Genomic DNA, 25,741 nt, shown 5'->3' on the forward strand with positions numbered 1-25,741 from the left:
AAGTGAAAAGACAAAACAACATGGGCTCCATTAACCATTTCTTTTCGAATTTTTTTTTTCCGACCCTGTTTGCCAAAAAAATTCCAAAGTTGACCCCCTGTTGAAAAAAAATACAGAAATGACCCACTTTCAATTTTTGGGGGTTTTTTTTTTGTCGTTTTCTTCAGTCCCGCCGTTTCAATTGGCGGGAATGAGCCGTCATCCTGACAAACGTCCCGTCGTGACAGGCCAGGCTGCTGCAGGTTTTTTTTTATTATTTTTTTTTTCAGTACCGCCATTTCAAATGGCGGGAATGAATATATTATTCTTTTTTTCGTTTTTTTAATTTTTTGGCCATTGTTTGTTTAATAAAAACAGAAAATAATAATAATAAATAAAAACATATTAATTTATTTGAACACATAATACATAACGTTATTAACTATCGGTTATTTATACTTGGACAATTTCTCCTAATATGACCGGTATGCCGACACAACCCACACTGTCTCGGTGTCGGAGTCTTCTCTACCACCTCCTCGTCCATTTCAGTCCTTATGCGGGTACTATTGGGTCGACCTTTCTTTAGTCTTCGCATGTTTGGATTATGGCAAAGCACGGGACCGTCGTATGGGGGCCAATAACTCTTATCCTGGACTACTTTGAAAGCTGTGTTGTAGATGGAGTAAACACTCTCGTTTTTGAACACAGCTGGAATAAGGGTTGTGTAATCATAGCGAAATGAAGAACACGCGGCTATGACATGGGAACAAGGCAAATGTAAAGCTTGAAATTTCCCACAATCACACCACCCCGCTTGGAGGTCCACCATGAAAGTTCCCATTCGCCTTCCCTCCCTGTAGTTGACGGTCTCACGGACTGAGAAGGTAAACCTTTCTCGGTCAAACTGTTCGACATGATGGGTGTTGGACTTAACAATGTCATCCTTAATCACATTCTGGCAATATTCACTGAACAAATCTCCGGAACCAACCCTTGCAAACGCTTTTTGAGCCCTATCAGCAAAGAGACATGCCAGCCTATAGTAGGTTGATTGAACTATAGGCGTAACAGGTAGGTTGCGTGTTCCCTTAAACACAGAGTTCCACGACTCAACGATGTTTCTTGTCATGTGGCCCCATCGTCGACCCTCGTCATATGCTTGAGTCCATTTTTCTTTCGGAATATTGTCCACCCAATCTAATGCACGCTGATTTGCCTTCTGGATTACACCACGATAGTAATCGAACAAGGGTACGTTTAGGGCATGTCCTGCACGTTAAGAAAAAACAATTAGTTAGATTGTGAACCTATTTAATAATAACACGATATAAAAAAAACCGTAAGATAATATGCTTACCCATATTATTTACAACATCTTTAAGATCTCCATCCTTGATTGTCCTCATGAAATTTTGCTTAATGTGTCGAATGCAGTACACATGAGTTGAACCAGTTTCTTGCCAACCATTCCTTGGGTCATTGAATGCGCTTTTAATAGATTCATGTCTTTCGGAGACCATGCAGACAGATATTCCTTTTGTGACGTGCCTTCTTAGATTTTTCAAAAAAAAACTCCAGCCCTCTTTTGTCTCACCTTCGACAAGCGCAAAGGCGATTGGAATCGTTTTGTTGTTTCCGTCTTGAGCTACCGCAAGCAACAATGTCCCTTTGTACTTGCCATACAACCACGTCCCGTCGACATGGACAACTGGTTTGCAATACTTAAACCCATTGATGCATGGATAGAAGGCCCAAAATAGACGATGAAATTGTGTCTCTCCATTCTCGCCAATTTGCGTTTTTAAATCAAAGACGGTCCCTGGCATTGTCTCCTTCATCACATTCAACCATTGCGGAAGATCATTATAAGATTCCTCCCATTTCCCGTAAATAGATTCGATGGCCACGTTCTTTGCTAACCACACCTTTCGATATGTGGTTGTGTAGTTAAACTTTTCTTTAATGTGCGCAATGATCAAGTTTGGAGTTACCGAGGCATCTGCATGCACAAGTGTTTTGATGCTTTGGCTTATAAGTTTGTAGTTGAGCTTGCGATGATCCTGTGACAATAAAGTCGATGTGCAACTGTGTGGACCCATCATGGTCCCAATCTTCCATTTGCCACTCCTTTTTCTAAAGGACGCTCTCAACTTAAATTGACAAGTCTCGAGGGTACATTGAATGACATATCTTCTTGGATCTGAGTGTATAACATTGTAATCCAGCGATTGTCGGATGTGGAAAGACTTGATTGCATGCAAACAATCTTCTTTGCTGTGAAATGTCATTCCTTGCTCAATAACCCCATCGACAGGAACATTAGTATTCCAGTGATTGTCTGTAGGTAGAGCATCATATGCATCAACGTCAACGTTACGCATATGCAGCGGTGGACAGTAAGCGGCTCTGATCGGCACTGCCTGTTGCGGTGGTTGTGGTTGTGTGCCAGACATAATGTTCCTCCAAATATCTTCTTCTTCATTTCTGTTTTGGTGTTCGTCTTCTTCATCTGCATCATGCTGAAGTGCCTCGTCTTTGTCACTTTCACTACTAGCTTCTTCTTCTTGTTCTTGAATGTTGTCTGGGATGTCTTCAAACTGACAAGTGAAAAGATCTTCTAGGCGGGTTTGTGTTTGTGGTTGCGTTTGCGGTGGTGGTTGTGAAGATGAGGGTTCAAACTCATATTGTGTTTGTGAGAACGGTTGGGTGTACGGTAATTGTTGTGATGAAGATGGGGGTTCAAACTCATACTGTGTTTGTGAGAACAGTTGGGTGTACGATAATTGTTGTGATGAAGATGAGGGTTCATATTCATATCGTGGTGTTTGATTGTGTTGAGGTGTTTGACGCGGTTGTGGTGTTTGACGATGTTGTGGAATCTCCCGGTTTTCAATCGTAACCGATAACTCAATGGAACCGATCGCATTAAAATATTTGTGAGTGGCAAACATATCTGCAATGTCATCATTGTCGTATATTTCGGTGTCATTATACTGGAATTGACCTTCAGCAAAGGTCTGTGGTGCTCGATATATAATTTTGGATATCACCTGAGATTCACTAAGGTGTAGCTTCTGCTCTATTCTTTTTTTCAAATGATCAATGGTGCTTTTGATGCTAACGTAAAAACATTTTCTTTGCTCACTTTCAAAAAATGAACCAAATTGATTTCTTGAAACTTTTCCATTGTAATGGACAATGAAAAAGATATTCTCTGGTGTGGGTGCCATTGTTGTTTTGTGTGTTGAAAATATTTGCAAGTTTCTAAGCGTTAAGAAGAGACTAATATAGGCGAATGCAAGGGTTCCAAAATAAGGCAACATTGCCACGTGTCAAACAATTAGTGGCTACTTCATTCCCGCCATTTGAAATGGCGGTACTGAACTAAGAGACAAGCACGCGCTACAGTGCATTGGCAGCTTTGCAGGCGCGTGATAGGTTGTAAGCAGAGGCAAGCACGCGCTACAGTGGACGTGCAGGCGCGTGAACAGTCCTTTTAAGTCTGAACAGAGCCACGTGTATAAACCTGATTGGCTACGTGGTCGGAATCTGAGCATTCCCGCCGTTTGGAATGGCGGTAATGGAAGGGATTGAAAAATTATGCTGTTGTTTTAAGGGACACGTGAATCCTGCTGTGAAAAATTCAAAGATTCTTGAAACTGTGCATGCATGCTTGAAAAGACCACACTGATTTATTGAAACTAGCTGTTGTAGTATTCATAAGACTTAAATTTTCCTTCTATAAAATCAGTGTTGTAGTTGAACACTATACATCAGTTATAAATTACTCTCAATCACCTCTCAAAAAAATAATTGCTCTCAATCAATCCTTTATTTTCTTGTGAAAAATAACATACCTCAAAGCTTTTCTTTCCTTCTAATTTACAAGATGGGAGACATCCTTTATTTAGGCAACAAACATAGATCCTGTCATATTTCAGAAACTATTAATGTAAGTTAATATTATTTTATTCCATTGAAACTCAATTATATTACTATTATTTATGTATAATTAGTAAAACACCAAATAAGTGTTGATTAATTTTTCATTGTATTTTTTTATTTGTAGAACGAAGAACAACATTACCTTCGAGTTCGCTGTCATCGTAAGATTTCCCCGGCGCCCCCAACCATTGAAGATAGCTTAAGATCACCCGGATTGTGGGACTTTACTAAGTTAAACAAATACAACGTTGATAATCGTTTAATTGCCGCGTTGTGTGAAAGATGGAGGCCGGAGACACACACGTTTCTTTTTCCATCAGGCGAGTGTACAATAACGTTGGAAGACGTTCATATGCTCCTTGGTTTAAAGATTAACGGTGAACCGGTTACCAGGAAAACGGAAGTTGGGTGGGAGATTGTTGAACCAATTTTAGGAAGTAAGCCAATGAATACTCGACATGACGGGAAGAGTATAAAATTATCATGGCTTGAAGATTATGTCAATGGTGTTGGTATGGCAGGTCCCCCCACGACTCTAAATATGTTTAGAGCCTATGTCTTATACTTGATAGGCTCTCGAATAATGCCTAATATTAGTGGTAACCTTGTACATTTATCATTTTTGCAATTGTTGGATAAATCACCTGAGGAGGTTGGACAATACAGTTGGGGTTCAGCTTGTTTGGCCACGCTATATAGATCCTTGTGTGACGGCGCAATATATGGCACTAGCGACATGCCTGGGTGCACAATTCTCTTACAAGCATGGGCGTGGTCAAGAATGTCATGCTTAGCTCCCGTGCCAAGACAAACACCACAAGCTGATACACAACTTCCGTTGGCAAATATGTAAGTAAAATAAATGTTATTTTTTATTAATTTTTAAATACATTTATCCAGCCTATGTTAACTATAACATTTTAAAAATTAATTAGATGGCTAGCACATGGTAATAAATTCGTGGAACATCCTCGGCATAATCTCGTATCTATACGTTCAAAAATCGACACCATGACATATGATCAGGTATTACATTTTTTTTCGTGATTGCTTTTTAGTCAACAATTGAAGACTAATATTCATTATTTTTAAACAGTTCTCCTGGAGGACTTATCTCAAATTCCATTACACCAACGAAGAAGAAAGCCAGATATGGTCTGCCAACACATATCTCATCAATTTTCAGATAGTCGAGAGGCATCAAACGGATAGAGTTCGGCTTCAATTCGGCTTACCACAATATCCACCTGCCTTACCAGATAATTTGAAAGCTTTCCACAAAATTAATTTGACAAAAGATAAAATTAAAGGCTCGTGGAGAGATAAGCATCATCGTCAAGTCCAAAACTGGAACCAACGACATCAATTAGCACTTCAGGGCGTTCGGTATAACCATGAGGTTTATCCAAATCGTCAATATTTTGCATGGTATTGGAATTTTTCGGAAATCATCTGTGGCTTTCTAGAGATGTATTATTGACAAACCCAAGGCAAACATGTGCAAGAATTTTACCACAATTGTCGCATGACTATCCTGCAACGCCAGAAACCTATACGGTGCCAGATGAAAATATGTGGTCAAATACACCTCCAACATACAACCAATTCATGACACCTCCACCCACTAACTTTGACCAAAGCTTTAACCCATCCACCAACTACAACTACAACCAAACTTACCAATCACCGCCACAACCCACAAACCAATTCTTATGTAACACCCCAATCCCATATCCAACCTATTCTCAACAAAGTCATCATGGAGAAAGCTCCCGAACATCAAACTATTCATTTGATGACTACAATCCAACTCAGTACACCACACAAACCAGTTACCCAGACCAATCACAGTACTCCTCGTTCAACCTACCAACCCCCCCACACATTGTAAACTATCCCCAAACAAACTACGCACCTCATTGGACAAATTCACAAACTAATACTATAGAAAGTCTGGCAGCAGGGTTTAATGACGATGACTTCTTTAACGAAATCTGGACCAACTCAGCTCCACAAGTGCAAAATGAAGTCGCTATGGAAACTAATGATGATGCTGAAATTCCTGATGAGGATGTGGAACAGGAAGAAGATGAGGAAGAGGAAGAGGAAGAGGAAGAGCAAGATCAACGACCCGTTCGAACTAAAAAAGATAAATTATGTGCTACGGGAGGTCATAGTTTACATTGGCGTAAATGGTTGCCGAGGAGAAAGTAGTTTTTGTTTTTATTTCGTATGAATAAAATAATTAGTGTTTTAAAATTAATAAATTAATATTTATTATCATTAATTTTCATTTATTATTATTTGTGTTTTAAATAAACAAACAATGGCCAAAAAATTAAAAAAACGAAAAAAAAAATAATATATTCATTCCCGCCATTTGAAATGGCGGTACTGAAAAAAAAATAATAAAAAAAAAACCTGCAGCAGCCTGGCCTGTCACGACGGGACGTTTGTCAGGATGACGGCTCATTCCCGCCAATTGAAACGGCGGGACTGAAGAAAACGACAAAAAAAAAACCCCAAAAATTGAAAGTGGGTCATTTCTGTATTTTTTTTCAATAGGGGGTCAACTTTGGAATTTTTTTGGCAAACAGGGTCGGAAAAAAAAAAATTCTTTCTTTTCTCCATTTGGGTGAGTGAGAAGCACACGCAAGAAAACTTATGGGGTCACTCACAGTGATTTTCTCACATAGCAACAAAACTAAAGTCCTTGTCCAGCACAAAAAAACACTAAAAGTCCCTGTCAAAGAAAAAACAAACAATAAAATATTTTCCTGGTTTAAAAATTATTAGAATATATGTATAAATATTAAAAAAAAGACATCGCTGTAAAACATAATAATAACATAATTATCAATTGCAAAGGATAAATACTATGATTTACTGAATTTTACGATAGTTAAAAATATATGTATTTATCAATTTTTCTTATCATTTCAACCAGAAAACATGAAAGATTGAGTTTGACGGAAGTATGTTATAATTAAGCAAAATAGAAAAAACTCTAATGAAAACAATCCATTCCAATGACATACATGAGTGGAAAATAAGCGGACAACAAACTGCATTGTTAAACTTTTTTAAATTAGGGTTAATTAAGTAAATGATCCCTATAAATATTCTGAATTTTGTTTTTAGTCCCTACAAAATAAAATCTCACTTTTTAGTTCCTATAAAATTTTCCGTCAGCATTTTTAGTCCCTATAAAATTTTTCCATCAGCATTTTAGTCCCTGTCAAAAATTCCATCAAGATTTTTGGCCCCTAAAATGCTTAAGGAAAATGTCACAGGAACTAGAAAGTGTGATTTTATTTTGTAGGGACTAAAAACAAAACTATGAATATTTATAAGGACTAAAAACTTAATTAATCTTTTAAATTATAAAACTAATTCCCGTGAAAACAACATTCCAAGTGTGTATCTCTGGTACGAATTGGTCATTGTAGTATGGGTGTATTATGTTTTTAGCTTGAGCATGTCACTGACTTTCTTAATATATGGCTAAAAGACTTTCTTTCTAAACAGGTGGGGTATGGGGCAAATACCTTTGCTGTCCCACGTTACGTTGAAAAGAATAAAGACAATCTATATTTGGGTGGCCAGGCTAGCTCTGGTAATTGCATCAGTTACATTGCTATAGTTTCACAAGAAAAATCTAAAATGCTTGATATACACACACGTATACTTATCTACCTAATGCTTATCTTGATAGGCAACAATTGTGCAACAATTGTATTCTGACAGTAAGATAACAAATATCTTTTGCTAACAAATTAATCTATAATCCTGCATACTAAAACATACTTTAACATATCCAATTATTCTCCAATACTTTGTTATCTCAAAAACTTCAGAGGCGTTGTAAGTAAATTAATCCAATTTTGTTCCAACAATGGTAAATTAGTCAAAGCTTCAAGGTGGAAAATAAATTATATGAGCAACCTCTCTAAAAACGTATGTTAATTTCAAAAATTCATGTAAATTCTGACTTCTTGCTATGTCTTTAGTTATTTTATTTGCATTTCAAGACAAATTATATGCTATTTAGAGTAGTTGCTCGCCCCTAGCGCGGTCAAAAGTGCCCATGCGCATACAAAAAGCGCAAGGTGCATTGAATGGCCAAGAAGCCACTCTAGCTATTGCCTAATGCGCCAAAAACATGTGCAATGCACCCCGCCGATTCCCTTCGGGCAGAATTATGTTTTTGCTTATTTTCCAAGTTGGATTGAAGGAAAAAGCCGTTAATTCTTAACTTAACCTAGAAGTAAAGACGCGTATGAATAGATACCCCTGCACACACTTATATTCATTTAAAAAACTTGGTGGTTTAAAGCAGGGGTTAAGCATCGGAAGCATCAAAGAGGGTTTTTCTCCTTCCACCTATTCTCGAATATGTTTATCTTTTCTTTGTTTATGTATTCAGTTACCATGTGTCACTAATTGAACCCTAAAGATTAGGGTTCAAAGGTGAACCTCTATTTATTTGTTGGATTCAATTAATGCAATTTCTTTATTCATTCATGATCTATGTTTTCTATGTTTTGGTCGTTATAATGCTTTACAATCCTAGGTCTGACAAACCTAGACGATTTAACTGATCTTAGGTTGAGAGATTAATTCACAACCTCAAATTTACCAGAATAATTACATATGAACAAGAACTCTTAATTTATTAGGGATCGTTAGGTCTAATCTAACAAGGAAGATATAAGGGATTCGAAGAATCATAATCATTGATAAACCTCTAAATAAATCCCTTTTATTTTCTGCAATCAACAACAACTCTTATTGTGCAATCAATCCAAAATTTCAAAACCATGACCTCTTTTATTTCATTTAATCAAATAAATTATGTTAGTTGAATGACAATTCATATGGAGATGATAACTTATCACTTTATTATTTGTTACAATTTAGCACACATGCCAATTTATCCATCACAAATTGTAAGAACAAAATGGTGGATAAAAAATCACGATGAAAATTTATGTCTTGTGCCGTAGAAAGTATCGTGAAAATCACAACCGAGGTAATGATACCGAGTTGAGAATCAAACGATATGGAAATTTTTTGTCAAAAGAGCTTTGAAAGTATAAAGAAGAGTAAAATTTAGAGCTAGTCGGCTATGGTCATAAGACCATTGATGACATCTCATCATTACATAATTTTATATGTATTTTGATCACAAATTGGAGTTCACAATGCAACTTATGCAGCAAAAAGAGCAGAAAAACTGAAGAAAATGCAAAGAAAGAAAACATGTCACGATTTAGTATAAACGTGACACGATTTTAGAAGACCAAAAACATGCTTTCGACATTGAGGAAAACATGTCACGATGGCAAAAACGTGTCACGATTTGAGGAAACCTTAATTCAGCTGTTTGTTATTCAGAGGAAAACGTGTCACGATTTACTTAAAACGTGACACGATTTTAGGCTAATTTCTGTGCCTATTTAAGCTGAAGTCTATTCTGAAGACAAGGGTTACAATTTGAAGAGAGCAAAATGCAATTTTGAGACTACAAGACGGCTAGGAGGGCGATTTCTTTATCCTTTTACCAGTTCATGTATGTATTGATTCCTCTAATGATTACGTTTTATGAAACTATTAGAATAAGAACAAGAATAAATAGAAGCAGAGAAGGAGAGAGAAATGGAGAGAAGAAGGATGATTTTATTATTCTCTTGTAGTGTACAATTATGTTACATGTGGTCTCTATTTATAGAGAAGTACAATAATATGACTTAAGAGTTAAATACTTAAGGGATAATTACAAGTAAGTGTAACTTAGATATAAGTAATATGACGTCACTTAAGAGATAAATATAAGAGTTTAGTATGTAGCGTCACTTAAGACATCCATTTATTATATTCATAACATAAATAAAAATGTTAAATCCGTACTAAAACCACATTTAAAAAGGAAGCGTATTTTTTAAGGGAACACTATCAAATTATCATCATTAGCATGAGTCTAATTAATTGCCACCATCGAGTAAAGTTAAAATATTTCCCGAAATGAGCTACTTGCATGATTGAAACTCATCAATAAAAAATGAATATTGTTGTGTCCAAATACAGATATTTTTCTTAGGGGATCCACATATAGATATTTTTTCCATCCTTCAAATAGATCCAAATATTGCTAAAAAATAAAAAATAGATCCAAATATAGATATTATTTCCATCCTTGAAATAGATATTATGCTATCTAAAACCAGTCACGCTCACGCACACAACGCACTAGTACTTATACATATATTTTATTATGAGAACCTTTTCTTTCTTCATATTTCATTTGATACTTTTTCTCGAGTCCGTACGATGATATTCCAAATACAAATAAATTGAAACAAATTAACGAGTAATTGATTTCTAAGAACACGTGGATGTAAGAGAGGAACTCAACTGTCTTTGTAAGGTATCATCTTCCTTACGCGCGAATTCAAGCACCTTTTCCCTACGTGCCAGTTCTATGGTTAAGAAATGGAAAACTACTGAAATTTGTTTGAGACCGAAATTATAAGTTATTTGTAAAAAAATTATTATAAAGATAATTTTATAAAATACTATAACCTATAATTTATATTTCCCATACAAAATTAATTATATTTTTTAATTTAGATGATATTGACATAGCGATTTATACTTGGAAACGGATGTAGTAACAATTGGTGCGGTGCTAACTACTCATTCTAGTACGTACACAATTTCATAAACTAGTTTATCTTTAGAAGACACAAAAATGACGGTGAAAAAATAGAAAATACAAAAGTCAAAGTCTATTTTAACTTGTAAGAAAAACTGAAAATTAATTTAGTTCTTGAGAAAAATAAAAGGAAATTTTAGTCTTCGAAAAGAAATTCAGACAAGGTAGTTTATACTCCCTCCGATCTCAAATGTAAGAAACAAAAAAATAAAATTGGTGGTCTCAAATATAAGAAAAAGTATAGTAAAATGAACCTATTAAATGTTTCAATTCCAAATTTACCCTCATTAAACTCACTTCATCATTAATGTCTTTACTACTCCAAAACAAGGGTAAAATTGAAAAAATGTCACTTTTTATAATGACTTAAATAAGGTTAATCCACTTTCTTAATATGTGTGCATTATTTTTTTGTTTCTTACATTTGAGACCGGAGAGAGTATTTAAACCACTGCCATAGATGTGACAATCAATTAATTCTTGAGCAAGTGACAATTAATTTATTGACAATACTTTTTTTTTTTGGGACAATTTATTGACAATACTTAAAACCGAACAACTAAGTCATAACAATAATTAAAAAAACAAAGACAATTTGGTCAATATATATTAGAAATAATACCTAAACATTTTCTTTTTTTATGAATCATCTATTTTTGTTATTTTCCTTCTTTATCATTTAAACAAAAGTTATCAGATTGGAAGCATTATTCAATTATAACTCAACAAATTCGTGTAAAAATTTTAAATAAAATAAAATAAACTCATCAATATTTTACAATTCTTTTTTTTTTTAGCAATATTTTACTTCGAAATAACTTTTTTGTGCACACACTATTTTCCTTATTTTTTTTAGCAATATTTTACAATTCTTTTTCTTTGCTATGTCTATATTTTACAATATTTTCCTTCTTTTGGAACAGTTACTAATATAGTGTGTGCAGCTATTTTTCATTTTCTACAATTGACTACTCCATCCGTCTCATTTTAATTGTCATTTTTATATAGTTTTTTCTATTTATAAAAGTAATTGTCATTTTGAACCCCGAACACCCCACTTATTCATTTTATAAAAGTGAATTTCTAACCACTAAGTTACTTGACAAAAAAAAAAGATATAAAAAATTAAAATTATTATTACTTTAGAATCTCAATGCAACATTTATTATTTTTTTTCCCATATTATTTACCTTTATTTATTAAATTTCAATCAACTACTACTCTAACTACACTTAATAAATGTGTTTTAGTTAATTATATTCGTCCCTATATATAAGACCGTTCTGCCAAAATCACGGGTATTAAGAAAGTTGATATTTATATTAAAATTGTTTGCAATGACCATTGTTTCACAATTTTATCCTTTAATAGAGATAGTTTGTTTATGTTTCAACATGCTATTTATTGTTGATTGAGGAAAAAGATGTATAATAAATATGGGGAATGGATTGTCTCCCGTGTTTTTTCTCTACAGTTTTCTCCATTGAAAAATCTAAGCCCTTCATTTATTTTAATTGTAGATTAATGGACAGAATTAATAATTCATAAATGGCTTGTCGTTTTGGCCTTTCCTCTGTTTAATCCATCAGTTCGTTTTGGCTGGTATGTATCCAGTTTTCCCCTTTTTCCTCAAACAAACTCATCGCAATCCGATTCTGATCTCCATTCCTAAGATTTGCAACTCCATGATACTCCACGTCGGCGCCGATAGAAACCGTGATTCACGACGGGAGAGAAACTGTGGTTGAAGTAGCGGCGACCCCTGTCTAGTTCCAAATGAAACGTGTAGGTAACTGCGGCGGTGGAGCAGTGCGGCAACGCCTGTTGATGTAAATTGCTTGGAAACAATGACAATTGCTTGGAATTATATCAATTGCTTGGAAACTACATGACAGATGCTTGGATTGTATCTTATGTCTGCCCAAAGGGGAGCTGCGATTCAATTGATTATATTTGAACTATAGATAATTTTTTGTTGTTATTGTTATTGTTGTTGAAGAAGATGAAGCTGGTGTGATGTTTTACGTGAAAAGAGAGGGAGATGAAATCAATTGATCCTATCCATTGATCTACCATTAAAATAAATGAAGGGCTTAGATTTTTCACTGGAGAAAACTGCAGAGAAAAAACACAGGAGACAATCCATTCCCATAAATATGTTGTGCAAGTGAAGAAATAATTAATGTAGTTAGAAATAGCAAATGTGTCTTATAAAAAGGGACAAAAAAATTCTCAAAAGAGTCTTAGCGATAGAGGTAATACTAATTTTATCATTAATATCAACTCAACTAATCATTTTCATAAGAATCGCTCACAACTCTAAAACGGCTATTAAAACGATATGGAGGAAGTATTGTTTTTAGGGTCATGTTAATTTGTGGTCTTAGGGCACATGTTAAAGTTTCTAGAAATAGCAATTATTTATTGAAAAACATTAAATTTCATTTCTTTAAAAATAAAATAGCATAATTTATGATAGCATTTTCATTGTTTTTAATAGTATATCTACTATCAAAATTATTAATGGAATTAAGTGCTAAAAATAGCATATTAATTCCTGTCATTTGACAACCGTTTAATTACCTTATTTAGAATATGTCATGGGAGGTTTTTTCTAGATTACCCTCTCTTATTTAGAGGGTATTTACCCCCTCATGATATCAACCAATCAAAATGTAATATACATTGACAACATTAAATGTCAAATAAATGAGTAAATTTTTTCTTTAAAAAAAAAATCAATTTTAGGTAACTTTTAATACTTTTAATTTTTATTTAATTATAGACAAGATTACATTATAGGTCATTTATCTTATTTATTTGTAACACTTTGGTCCTTTATCTTTATTTTTTTCCGTTTAGATCTTTTATCTCTCATAAAAGCACATATACATCCTTTTTCTCATTTTTTTATTTAAAAAATCCATAATTTTATTTTTTAAAATATATTTTTATTAAAAATAAAAAAAAAATATGATGAAGATGTTCATCATCTCCATCTTCTTTCTTTGAATCTTCATCATCTTCATTGAATCAGAAAAAATTCTACATAAATATATCTCCAAATATCATGAATTAATATTATGTTCACCTCATATCTTCTTTTAAACACAAAAATCAAAACCCTATAGAAAAGACATTTAGTTTCATCACAAAAAAAAAAAAATTAGTTATATAAATTGTCACACCATATATTATTATTATTTTCTAACTCAATATTCAAACCCGGCATAAAAATAACCCCAAAGTTGAGAGCAGCTTTGCACATCAATTTTGTTGTTTCCAGAACAATCTTAACTTTTGTAAAGCCTAACCCTTCCGCCAGTGACTAAGCCTCCACCATCTGCCTTGCAACATTTGTGAAATTAAGGTTTTGATTTTTGTGTTTAAAAGAAGATTTGAGGTGAATATAACATTAATTCATGATATTTGGAGATATATTTTAGTGGAATTTTTTTTATTTAAAGAAGATGATGAAGATTCAAAGGAAGAAGATGAAGATGATGAACATCTTCATCATATTTCTGGATTTTTTTTTCATTTTTAATAAAAATATATTTTTAGAAGTAAAATTATGTATTTTTTAATAAAAAATGAGAAAAAAGATGTATATGTGCTTTTAAGAGAGATAAAGGACCTAAACAGGAAAAAAATAAAGATAAATGACCAAATTGTTACAAAAAAAATAAGATAAAGGACCCCAAATGTAATCTTGCCTTAATTATATTTAGTTGTTCAATCTTAATTAGTTTACACGACAAGACTGGCTTAGAACAATTAAAATTTCACATCAAATTTCTTTCCTCTGAATGTCCTTAAATTTATCCGTTACATTCATAAAATTTCTTCTTCCCATTTTGATTGTTCAATTTTGTCGTTCTAAACTGCCGCATTTTTCAATTTTCGTGAGAATCGTCGTCGTTCGTTTGATTCCAAATATCGTGAGAATTACTGTTATTTCCAGAACCACGTCAGATATGGTGAGTTGATTTTTCTTTTTGATTTGATTTTTCTTGGTTGTGAGGTAGTTAATTATAACAATTGAGTAAGTCATCCGTTATACTTTAAGGATTGTTAGCAGGTGTTGCTGCTGTGATGTTTTGGGAGTTTGCTAGCATTTTTTTCGGTTGCTGCTGAAATGGTTATGTCACGAGGCTTTTGTTCTTTTGTTTGGACTTAAAGGCTTTGGCTGATAGTGGGGCAGGTCTATGTGTGTTAGCAGATTTTATTAGGTTGGCTACTTAAATAAAATAAAAAGTCACGATACCTGACGCGGTTCTAGAAACAACGACAATTCTCACTTTGAAACTGCAGCAGTTTGGAACGACAAAATTGAACAATCAAAATGGGAAGAAAACGAAAAAGAAACAAGAATTGATCAATAGGGAAGAATAAAGAAGAAATTTGAATGAAGGAGATGTTTTTGTTCTCACATTCGGGGCTGTGGAATGGAAGAAATTTTATTAATGTAAGTGATGAATTTAAGGACATGCAGATGAAAGAAATTTGATGTAAAAATTTTATTTGTTATAAGTCTTGTAGTGTAAATTAATTAAGATTGAACACCTTAATATAATTAAATAAAAGAGTAAATTACACACTTCTCCCCTCAAAGATTCTTGAATTACACTCCCCTCCCCTATTATGTTAAAATATACACTCCCCTCCCCCCTTATTCCAAACATATTAGAAAATATTTCATTCCCCTCCCTTAAGAGAATCTTGAATTACATTCTTCTCTCTTCTTATGTTAAAATCTACACTTTACTTCCTCAATAATCTAGCAAAAATAAAATAAAATAATCTAACACATTTAAAAAAAAAGTACCACAGGTCTATTTTAACATAATCAAAATTTGAATACATATTTTTCGCTATTTTTTATTCACAATTACATTAACATATAATTTTAAACCCTATTATAAAATATGAAACAACCAAAAAATAAAATTACAATAATTACTAAATACAATAAAATATGGTTATATAAAAATTAGTTTTATACTATAAATTATAAACTTAATAGCAAAATATTTAAGTTTAATTACCATTGATATTTAAATTATAAAGAAATGAATTTATTTTTCTTAAATGGTGGTTCAAAATTAGTATATATCATAAAAATATTTATTTATGTTAAAATAGATTAAAGTATAGTACATATTTAATTATTAAGGGAGAGGCTTGTAATTCAAGCATCTTAGAGGGAGAGGAGTGTAGATTTTATTTTTAAAGGGAGGGAAGTGTATATTTTAACATAAGAGGGGAGGGGAGTGTAATTTACTCTAAATAAAAATTAAAAGTATTAAAAGTTACCTTATGATTAAGATGAACTTTTTTATTTTTAGAAAAAATTGATTCATTTATTTGACATTTAATGTTGTCTATGCATATTACATTTTGATTGGTTGATATCATGAGAGGGTAAATTACCCCCTAAACAAGAGAGGGTAACGTAGTTCTCACCGTCATGGGAAAACAAACATTATACAGTGTCTTTGAAGATATTTATTTAGAATATGTCATGGGAAAACAAACATTATACAGTGTCTTTGAAGATATTTTTGAGAACATTATTACTCTTTTGGGCATGGTATGGTGACCCTCTTTTGGGCATACTTTATATTTCCTTGTCTCTTCTCTCATCATCAGTTTGCTGTTCTCTTTGAAAATAATTCATAACCAATCCACTATAGCCAACCACCTGGCTTCTCAAACTTCTGAAATATATCCAATTCCCTCACACACACACACACACACACTCACACTCACACTCTAACTGTTTACTTAATTTTTCTTTTATGCAAACCAAACTATGCTTCCTTATAAGTATACAACCTTTCTCTTGGTTTTCTTAAATCTCAACAACAAAATTTCAAGCTCTTTACTTCATAACAAACTCTTATCTTCAATTCTAGATTTCACTATCAAAACTTTTTTCTACTATCTCTAGCACATGGATATGTTAACAACTACCAACTCTTCTTATCCACACCAGTTTTCTCCAAATTCCACCGAGAGTTCATTTGCGAATTCAGAGGGCTCTCAGGGGATGTCAATTCCCAACGAGGAAGTGAGGTTAGCTGCGACGACTCCAAAGAAGCGTGCTGGGAGGAAGAAGTTCCAGGAGACTCGCCACCCGGTATATAGGGGGTGTGAGGAAGAGGAACTTAGATAAATGGGTGTGTGAAATGAGGGAGCCAAACAAGAAGACTAAGATTTGGCTAGGCACTTTTCCAACTGCCGAGATGGCAGCCCGGGCACATGATGTTGCTTCAATGGCATTAAGGGGACGCTACGCCTGTCTCAACTTTGCAGACTCCGCGTGGCGACTCCCTATACCTGCCACCACTCAGGCAAAAGATATACAAAAAGCGGCTGCACAGGCCGCAGAGGCTTTCAGACCGGACAAGACTTCGATGACTAATGACATTGACACGGCTATTGCCACCTCTTCTACGGAGGAGCAGAGTAGGACTTGTATGGAAGAGGAAGAAGAGGGGACGATGAACATGCCAGAGTTGTTGAGGAATATGGCGCTAATGTCTCCTACACATAGCTTTGGGTATCATGAGTATGAAGATATTCATGTTCAAGACTTTCCAGATTTTCAAGATGAAGAGGTATCACTATGGAATTATTAATTTTTAATTTTCTTTTGATGAATAGCTATTTTAAATATGGTGTGTTTGTTTATATTTTTTTTTTTTTTTTTATATTTCTGGATTGTAGAATGGAAACTGTCTGTTCTGCAACCATTTTTATTAGCAGTAGTGATTGTTCATATATAAATATGTTGATATTGAAGAGCAAATTCATTTTCTGTAAATGCAGGTATTAATAGAGCATAAGTGCTTCTCATCCCTTCTATCATTATATATGAAAGAAGAATAGAAGTTTGGTATGTCAAAATCAGTGTCAACTTCATTAACTTATTAAATTAAGTTGAAGGAGGTAATTAAAATCAGTGTCTCTCTTCTTATTCTTCTTTTAACCTCTCTTTTGTAGGATTTTAAAAAATAGTTTGTAACTATAATTTGTAACTATAATTAAAATCAGTGTCTCTCTTCTTATTTTTCCGTAATATCAATGATTGTGATTGTTGCCGCCCTGACCGCAATCCCAGTCTGAGTTGGGTTTCTTTGTTTTCGTCTTGGCAAGATAAAAACAAAAATTGGCAAAGTGCTTTTATTAATCAGGTTTGCAACTTATAATCAGAAGCCAGTGATTGATATGCTCAACAGTTTTCTTAAGAGTGTCCTCGTGAGCTTAGCTCAGTTAATAGGGACAATGCATAATCTATGCAACCCGGCCAACAAACAAAAACAAAAAATGTTTGCTCAGGAGTGTCATTTCAGAAGGGTATGTATCTATCTTATTTGGAATTGGAGTTTAACTTCCTTTTACCATCTTATGTTATGTGTGTAAATTAACACTAACGGCAGTAAAATATCCTTCAATTAATGCCAGTTTAATTAGAAAAATGCTATATCGCAAGAAAAATAATCACCAATAAATAGCGACAAGCTGTGATTGGTTGTTTCACACTCCGTTAGATCAATCTAACGAACTCCCGCATCCTTCGTTGGATTCCACAAGATCAGTTACACCGAACTCAAGTATAAACAGGTGCTATGACTTTTTTTCACATTTTGTCACACTTTTCTCTCAAGTATAAACACTAACTTGAGCGTCTGAGTGCTAACCTGATTTGCAGGTTTTCTCTTCTCCTACGGAGAACAACCACGACTACCCCGAATAAAGCTCTCTCTCTGCCGTACCTGATCCTCATATGCACTAGTTCTGTTCCCGAACAGTACAATATGGTGTTCAAGTATTGAAAGGTGGAGGAATTCAATGCACAGCTTGGCATAGGTGAAGCTTCCATTCAAAGTAAAAAGTTTCAGGTATCAGATGAGAGATTCTAATTAATTTCTTCCCCTAGTAGAGCTGATAATTGAGGGTGACATGGTGTGGGCAAGACATGACTAATGCAGAAAAGAGAAAATCTGTGAGAAAGCTAAGATTACCACCATCATGATCACTGCAAAATAAATTCATACAAAATTCTTAAGTTCAAGAAAAATTAAGTTGTAACATATAAGATGCATTTTTATCAAACTAGTGAAATTACAACTATATGGCAAAGAAAGACTAACTCGTTATATAAATTAAGAATGCTTGAAATTTAGGCAGCGAAACATTAAGTTTGATTAAACAATATTAGTAGAATTCCTCTATATATAAAAAGATGAGAAAATAGAATTGGAGATAATTGACAATATCTATTTTTCACAATTAATATCAACATGTATCAAATAATCTATAGCTATTTTTCATTTGAATAAACATTTTATAGACAAAAGGTAGGAGATAGCTAGCAGAAAGAATCAAAACTAGTTCGGTAAAATATGTCACACTCATTCATTCATTCATAAATGCACTCTATCTTTTCTTTAGTTACCCACAAATACACTGTATCTAATGAGCCAAAAGAATGGCAAATATTATTGTAGATTACAAAATGACTAAACTATGGGCCCATAATAAATAGAGAAATGATTTGTGTAATTTTAAAATGTGTGTAAAGGAGAAGGAATTTTGTTTGTTTGTTGAGATAATGACATAATATTTTTAATTTTGTCCTTGTGGGACTCAGAACTTAGTCAATACTTCAGGAACCATATAATAGATTTCTTTGATTTTATAATATGAGATCAATCTTTATGCTATACTTCAGGATTGCATATGGAATAAATAAACACAATAATATAATACAATTCACAGAATAATGATTTATTGTATCTATAAGGCACTGATTACAATTGAAGAAATTGTTACAGTATAGCCTATAATCATTGATACAAAATTAAAACTTATTTACATAAAAAAATAGATCAAGAAGAATTGCATACCTCACTAGGTTAGAGCATCGTGCTGATAACGTGTTATGAAACTATTAAAATAAGAACAAGAATAAAGAGAAGTAGAGAAGGAGAGAGAAAAGGAGAGAAGAAAGATGATTCTATTATTCTTTTGTAGTGTACAATTATATTACATGTGGTCTCTATTTATAGAGAAGTACAATGATATGACTTAAGAGTTAAATAGGTGTGACTTAAATATAAATAATATGACGTCACTTAAGATATACTCCCTCCGGTCTCAAATGTAAGGGAAAAAAAATAATGCACACATATTAAGAAAGTGGATTGACCACATTTAAGTCAGTATAAAAAGTGACATTTTTTCAATTTTACCCTTGTCTTGGAGTAGTAAAGACATTAATGATGAAGTGAGTTTAATGAGGGTAAATTTGGAATTGAAACATTTAATAGGTTCATTTTACTATACTTTTTCTCACTACTACAGAACGGAGTTTTTACATCAGTTGGAAATGCGTTTTTACATCAGGTGGCAACTGATGTAAAGTGATATGATGTGGTAAGTCCACATCCTTTCACATCAGGTTTGGGCTGATGTGAAATCTTATTTTCTACATCAGGTCTCTCTTCCACTGTTGTAATAGACGCACTTTAAAATTTAATAACGGGGTTTTCACATCAGCTATAAGATGACACTGAAGTAAAATATGTATATTTCACATCAGTTCTCAAAACCACTGTTGGGAAATCAATTTTAATTTTTTTAAATGGTTTAACAATTAAGCTTGACACCTGCTCTTTTCTTTTATATTAATAAAATGAAAACAAATATGGATAATTTTAATGCCAAAAAGGAAATTATATTATCTAATTTGATATTACATAATCAATCATCAACTTTCAACATCAATATTCCAGTATATATATAAAAAAAGCATATGAGTACAATATAGCTAGGAATATTCCAATATCAACATTCAACCATATAACAACTTTGGGCAGAATATTTTCAAAAAAAAATTCAACAGTAAAATCATCATTGTATATATGCCGGCATAGCCACATCTAAGCCATAAGCACCGCCAATATCATCTCATCTCAGCCACATCAGAATCAATTTCCAGCTGCAAAAAAAAAAAAAAAGTTCAATTGAAAAAGTCTGCAGAAACGCACTTCACACATCCAAACCACCACGCATTAAGACAACTACAAGTCCGGTCAAACTTCTAATCTCTCTACAAATTAAAATACCTCAATCCTAGACTTAGTAATATTAGTAGAGATAATATCTAGCATATTCTTCATCACATAAATACATGAATAAACACTAAGAATATGATTTGAACCGTAGTTGTGGCAGTTTATTTTAAGTTGTCAAAAAATCTACTAAACTAGGATTAAGACACTAGAAACATATGAGCTTCATATTCAACGCAACATTTGTTATTGAAGACGAGTACCAATTCTCCAAGTGGGAAGCAACTAATAAAGTAAGCTTCTAGAATATTTGGTTTATGATTTGGCGTCAGAGTCTCTATGATTAAGTTGACAAAAGTTTGATCCTTGATGATTTCATTATTCTAATAAAAATAATTGAATACAACTAAGTATACATACATTGTTCATATTTCAAGCACACAAACTATAACATTTGTATGACTTCAACTACGGCTTAAGCTTATGAGTTGGTTCATGACATATATTTTCAAGTCGATCGCTCTAATGGTGTTGCCAAATGCATGCAACAATTTTCCTTGCACCATTTACTTTTATTCTCATTGGTTCAATGAAATATACTCCTATTACTCTTAAGCTAAAATTGTATGAGGGATTAAAATGTTACTGACATGAATTTCACTATTGCATATAAATTATCAGGTACAAGCATTTCAAATCACAGGACAGCCACATAGAGTTGGAGTATAATTCAATAGCAAATTCAATAGCAAATTCAATAGCATACATGCTACCATACATGCATATGTGTGCACGAGCGCGTGTAGTGGTAAACAACTTTTACCTGGTCAGTCATAGGCATCAATCAAATAGCATGGGCATGAAGGAAACAACCAGGTATCACAGGCTCCTATTCAAAACACAAGTTTCAATTTAAATACAGCTGCAAATTTCACAATAAACAAGTATTTCCATAAACTAGCTTCAAAATAAGTTCTTTAAGCATTATTACCTGCATCAGATCTAGGACATCCAAGGGATCTTCATCTTCACAAAGGGTTCTTGGAATAAAACCATAGTTATGTGGATAGACAACTGATGAGTAAAGAATCCGATCAACCTAAGTTAATCAGCCCATTTGTTAGCTATGCTTCAGAGCAAACAAACACAAATTTTACATCCAAAAACCAAAGCATTATCTACATAAAGCAGGACACACAAAAACACTGAAACATCCTATAGCTCAATAACTATTGAGCACCGACAAAGATACATAACAAATGATTTAAAAAAATAAAAATGACTGAATGCAATCACATGTGTTGGTATCATGTTAGACTCACATGTATCGTGTAACGCTCTAAACCCCGAAATAATTCATTTGTCTAATTCATCAACATAATTCAACACACGCAATCACCACACCTACACTTAGCAAGTATAAATTCAACACAACAACATCAACTCACAGATCTAATTCATTATACTTCAATCATACTACATGAATTCAAAGTGACATGGCAATTAGCATGAGTTTGACAACTTTAAAAATCACTGTCAAAAATCAGATATAGGAGTCCTACGCATAATAATAGTGGAACTATATTCTTGTCAAAAAAAAATAGTGGAACTATATGATTGTATATTAATGACCAAACAACTAACAAAATATAGCAACATGGAAGTACTTGGGTTTTTATCCTTGACATTTTGCTAGCTAAGCCACGCAAAAACAACTACAAGCCTTCAAATATGTAAGTCATTCTTATTAAAAACAATATATATATCAATTGCATTTAAGCCAACCAATCTCATGTAATGATAGTTTCTAATTTTTAAGGAAAACCAATTAACTTCAGTTAGTGCCCACCTGCACATTATCTAGATTCATTACTACCTTTTCAATCTAACCCAAGTAGGCTAGCTAGTTGAAAGCCACATATTCTCTCTTAATTATTGAAAACAAATCATATCAGGAGATATACTTATCTACAGGGACAAATTCTAGATCATATTATACTTATTTACAAGAAATAGATTCATCATTGCACATGGCTGTCATGGTTCAACAAACTGAAAAGAACTAAATTGATTGTACAGAGGTGCCCTGTTTGATCTTATAAAGATTACCTTCAGTGTACTAACATCAGGCTATACAAGTTTTAATGAGATACAACTCTTTACTCAGCTTCATAGTTTCTAAATTCAAGAAGAAAATAAACAAAAAATAATTTGTGATAGCACTAACAACTAATGGGACGGTTTGTTCCTTTCTTTCTATGAATTCAACATGCCATACCCATGTGTAATTAATTAATACACCAAACCTGGTTTTATTTACAAAAAAGAAATAATTTTCTATACATAAAAATCAACAACTAGGTAAAGGATGAGAATGGATCATAGCTAGACTCATCTTGAGGACTTAATTTATTTCAAAAAGTGTGATGTAAAAGTTGCGATCAATAACAGTAGTTTATTTACTTCAAGAACAAAAAGATTGATCCTATAGCTAGCGACCAAAACAAACAATTATCCAATAACAGAAGGCAATTAGTAGCAGCGTATTGCAACTTCAACAAACACGCACCTTTTCAGTTCATGATAGCACAAATTGGTTAATTAAAATTCTAAAGAACCCAACGTAGCAGCAACGTATTCAAACCATTAATTTATCTTCATTCAACAACAACAATTGGGAAGAATGTAAATGATACCTTAATAAGTCCACTTTTCTTGTCCAGTTCATACTTAACTTTGCTTCCTTTGCCAATTTCAACCACCTACAATAATAAAATTCCCTTTACACCATTAATGGGACAGAAATGTTACAGAATGCAAATGAGATCACCACATTTATTAAGGCTTCGTTTAGTTGGATTAACTACAAGTACAAACATTGAATGCATGAACATTATTCCAAAACTCAGAAGGGTGATGCTTGATGATAACTAATTTTCTTCCCTAAGCAATACAAGAAAAGAAAGAAACTCACACAATTGAAAACAAATGGAGCTCCTGGTCCTGTATTTATGAAAATAAAGGTAAATGCAGATATTGTTAAAACTACAGAGAGATTGTTGAAGCATAAACAACAATGAGAAATTAACAAGGATAGGCTATATGCACTTTATGAATTCAACTCATTTTGATACCTTTATTTTTTATAATTCAACTCATTTTTATGTCCAATCACTTCACTCAAAATCAATTTTTATCATCACAAAACCAAACACACTAAAAATCAATTCACTTAAAATTATTAAACATTAAAGTCCTCTTTTTTATAATCCCTAACAAACAGGCCCAGAATTAATCAAATTAACCAGGTAATTAGTAAATCAAATAATGAATTAAATTAAATAAACAACTTACAATAGATAAGGTAGGAGGAGCTGATTGAGTTTTGATAAAGCTAGCAATGAATCTTCAAGTTTCAACTTTGAGTACTGGATCTACACAATAAACGTGTAAATTAGTAAACTCACAATAAACCAAATCAAAATCAAAATATAACCTACTTTCCCAAAATTAGATTCAAATTTGACTAAATCGAAATCAACAAAAACAGATATGTACACCGCCGGAGGTAGAAGAACCGTGAACAGTAGCGCGAACAGTACGAGGTAGAAGAAACGTGAACAGTAGCGGAGGTAGAAGATTGATTCTGAAATCCGTGAACCGTACGATCGAGAGTCGATATGCATCTCTTGAAACAGGTGAGACAAAAGTGAAAAGGGATCTCTATGTTTTGGGAAGAGTTTAGGGTTTGTGTTGTACAAAAGAGGAAAAAGAGAATGGGAGATTCACGAATAATTTAAAGGATCTTGGAACAAGTAAATACTATTTAAAACTTGTCTCAACAATGAATTGTATTAGAATGAAGAAAAACACTAGATTCGCAAGAAGAAAAGAAAGAATAAAGCCTCCATAAAAAAAACCTTAAAGGCTCTTTTTTCATTTGAGTTATTTTAAAGTTGTCAAAATTACCCATACTTGGCGTGAAGGCAACAGAAGTGCAGATTGACTTGCTAATTTCAGCATTTCGATGGATTCTCTAGATTTTCATATCCTGGAAAATCCCCCTAGTGAGCTTCAGAGTCTTTTGTTTGATGATATTTCCGGGGCTTGCATGCCTAGGAACGTCCGTTTAATTTCTTAAGTTTTCTTTCTCTTTGGGCTTTGGCCCTCTTTTGTACCATAAAAAAAAGTTATCAAAATTTAGGTATGCGGTTGGTTAGAGCATCGTGCTGATAACATATTATGAAACTATTAGAATAAGAACAATAATAAAGAGAAGTAGAGAAGGAGAGAGAAAATGAGAGAAGAAAGATGATTCTATTATTCTCTTGTAGTATACAATTATGTTACAGGTGGTCTCTATTTACAGAGAAGTACAATAATATGACTTAAGAGGTAAATATTTAAGAGATAAATACAAATAGGTGTGACTTAGATATAAGTAATATGACATCACTTAAGAGATAAGTATAAGGGTTTAGTATATGACGTCACTTAAGACATCCACTTATTATTCATAACATAAATAAAAATGTTAAATCTGTACTAAAACCACATTTAAAAAGGAAGCGTATTTTTTAAGGGAACACTATCAAGGAAAATGCTATTTATCTAGAAAAATAGCATCAAGAATTTTTCAAGACACATGTGACAAGTTTTAATTGCATGATTTACTTGTCCACTTCCTATTTTTCAACCACACCTCCTTGAATTGTGGCAAATAGTGCATTGTGATTGGTTGCTTTTTATTCTTGAAGAATTCTTGATGTTTTTTTTCTAGAGATATAGCATTGCTCCACTATCAAATTATCATCATTAGCATGAGTCTAATTAATTGCCACCATCGAGTAAAGTTAAAATATTTCCCCAAATGAGCTACTTGCATGATTGAAACTCATTCAATAAAAAATGAATATTGTTGTGTCCAAATACAGATATTTTTCTTAGGGGATCCACATATAGATAGATCCAAATATTGCTAAAAAATAAAAAATAGATCCAAATATAGATATTATTT

The 25,741-nt window shown here is 33.1% G+C and overlaps 2 protein-coding genes, 1 long non-coding RNA gene and 1 pseudogene across 6 annotated transcripts; 2 read left to right on the top strand and 2 right to left on the bottom strand.

Annotated features, from left to right (window-relative positions):
- Positions 1 to 367: 367 nt before the first annotated feature.
- LOC146916438 (uncharacterized) lies at positions 368 to 2,179 on the bottom strand. Its single transcript, XM_085716990.1, has 2 exons — positions 1,340 to 2,179; positions 368 to 1,251 (listed from the first exon to the last, which is right to left on the bottom strand). The coding sequence occupies exons 1-2, from the start codon at positions 2,082 to 2,084 to the stop codon at positions 422 to 424; spliced, it is 1,575 nt and encodes a 524-aa protein (XP_085573116.1). The 5' UTR covers positions 2,085 to 2,179; the 3' UTR covers positions 368 to 421.
- Positions 2,180 to 3,871: 1,692 nt separating this feature from the next.
- On the top strand, positions 3,872 to 6,286 carry LOC146916439 (serine/threonine-protein phosphatase 7 long form homolog). Its single transcript, XM_085721636.1, has 4 exons — positions 3,872 to 3,934; positions 4,052 to 4,776; positions 4,863 to 4,953; positions 5,024 to 6,286. The coding sequence occupies exons 1-4, from the start codon at positions 3,872 to 3,874 to the stop codon at positions 5,405 to 5,407; spliced, it is 1,263 nt and encodes a 420-aa protein (XP_085577762.1). The 3' UTR covers positions 5,408 to 6,286.
- Positions 6,287 to 16,498: 10,212 nt separating this feature from the next.
- Positions 16,499 to 17,286, top strand: LOC146916440 (dehydration-responsive element-binding protein 1E-like; annotated as a pseudogene).
- A 3,079-nt stretch (positions 17,287 to 20,365) lies between these two features.
- Positions 20,366 to 24,916, bottom strand: LOC146916441 (uncharacterized). 4 transcript variants are annotated; one of them, XR_015015056.1, is made up of 7 exons: positions 24,283 to 24,916; positions 24,079 to 24,158; positions 23,699 to 23,727; positions 23,421 to 23,486; positions 21,716 to 21,823; positions 21,548 to 21,613; positions 20,366 to 20,651 (listed from the first exon to the last, which is right to left on the bottom strand). It is a non-coding gene; the product is annotated as an uncharacterized LOC146916441 (long non-coding RNA). The 4 variants fall into 4 exon arrangements; XR_015015058.1 differs by lacking the exon at positions 23,699 to 23,727 and having other exon boundaries at positions 24,283 to 24,915; XR_015015055.1 differs by having other exon boundaries at positions 24,079 to 24,913.
- Between the last annotated feature and the right edge of the window lie 825 nt (positions 24,917 to 25,741).

This window comes from Medicago sativa, chromosome 6 (genome assembly GCF_051527215.1).
Source record: "Medicago sativa cultivar Bolivia chromosome 6, Bolivia_mono, whole genome shotgun sequence".
In the NCBI taxonomy this organism is placed as follows: domain Eukaryota; kingdom Viridiplantae; phylum Streptophyta; class Magnoliopsida; order Fabales; family Fabaceae; genus Medicago; species Medicago sativa.

Excerpts from the sequence above, each read along its gene's own strand:
- LOC146916438 (XM_085716990.1), bottom strand. The coding sequence starts at position 2,084 with ATGATGGGTCCACACAGTTGCACATCGACTTTATTGTCACAGGATCAT. Across the intron at positions 1,252-1,339 it reads AGATGTTGTAAATAATATGG|GACATGCCCTAAACGTACCC; the intron begins GTAAGCATATTA and ends CTTAACGTGCAG.
- LOC146916439 (XM_085721636.1), top strand. The coding sequence starts at position 3,872 with ATGGGAGACATCCTTTATTTAGGCAACAAACATAGATCCTGTCATATT. Across the intron at positions 4,777-4,862 it reads CAACTTCCGTTGGCAAATAT|ATGGCTAGCACATGGTAATA; the intron begins GTAAGTAAAATA and ends AAAATTAATTAG. Across the intron at positions 4,954-5,023 it reads ACACCATGACATATGATCAG|TTCTCCTGGAGGACTTATCT; the intron begins GTATTACATTTT and ends ATTTTTAAACAG.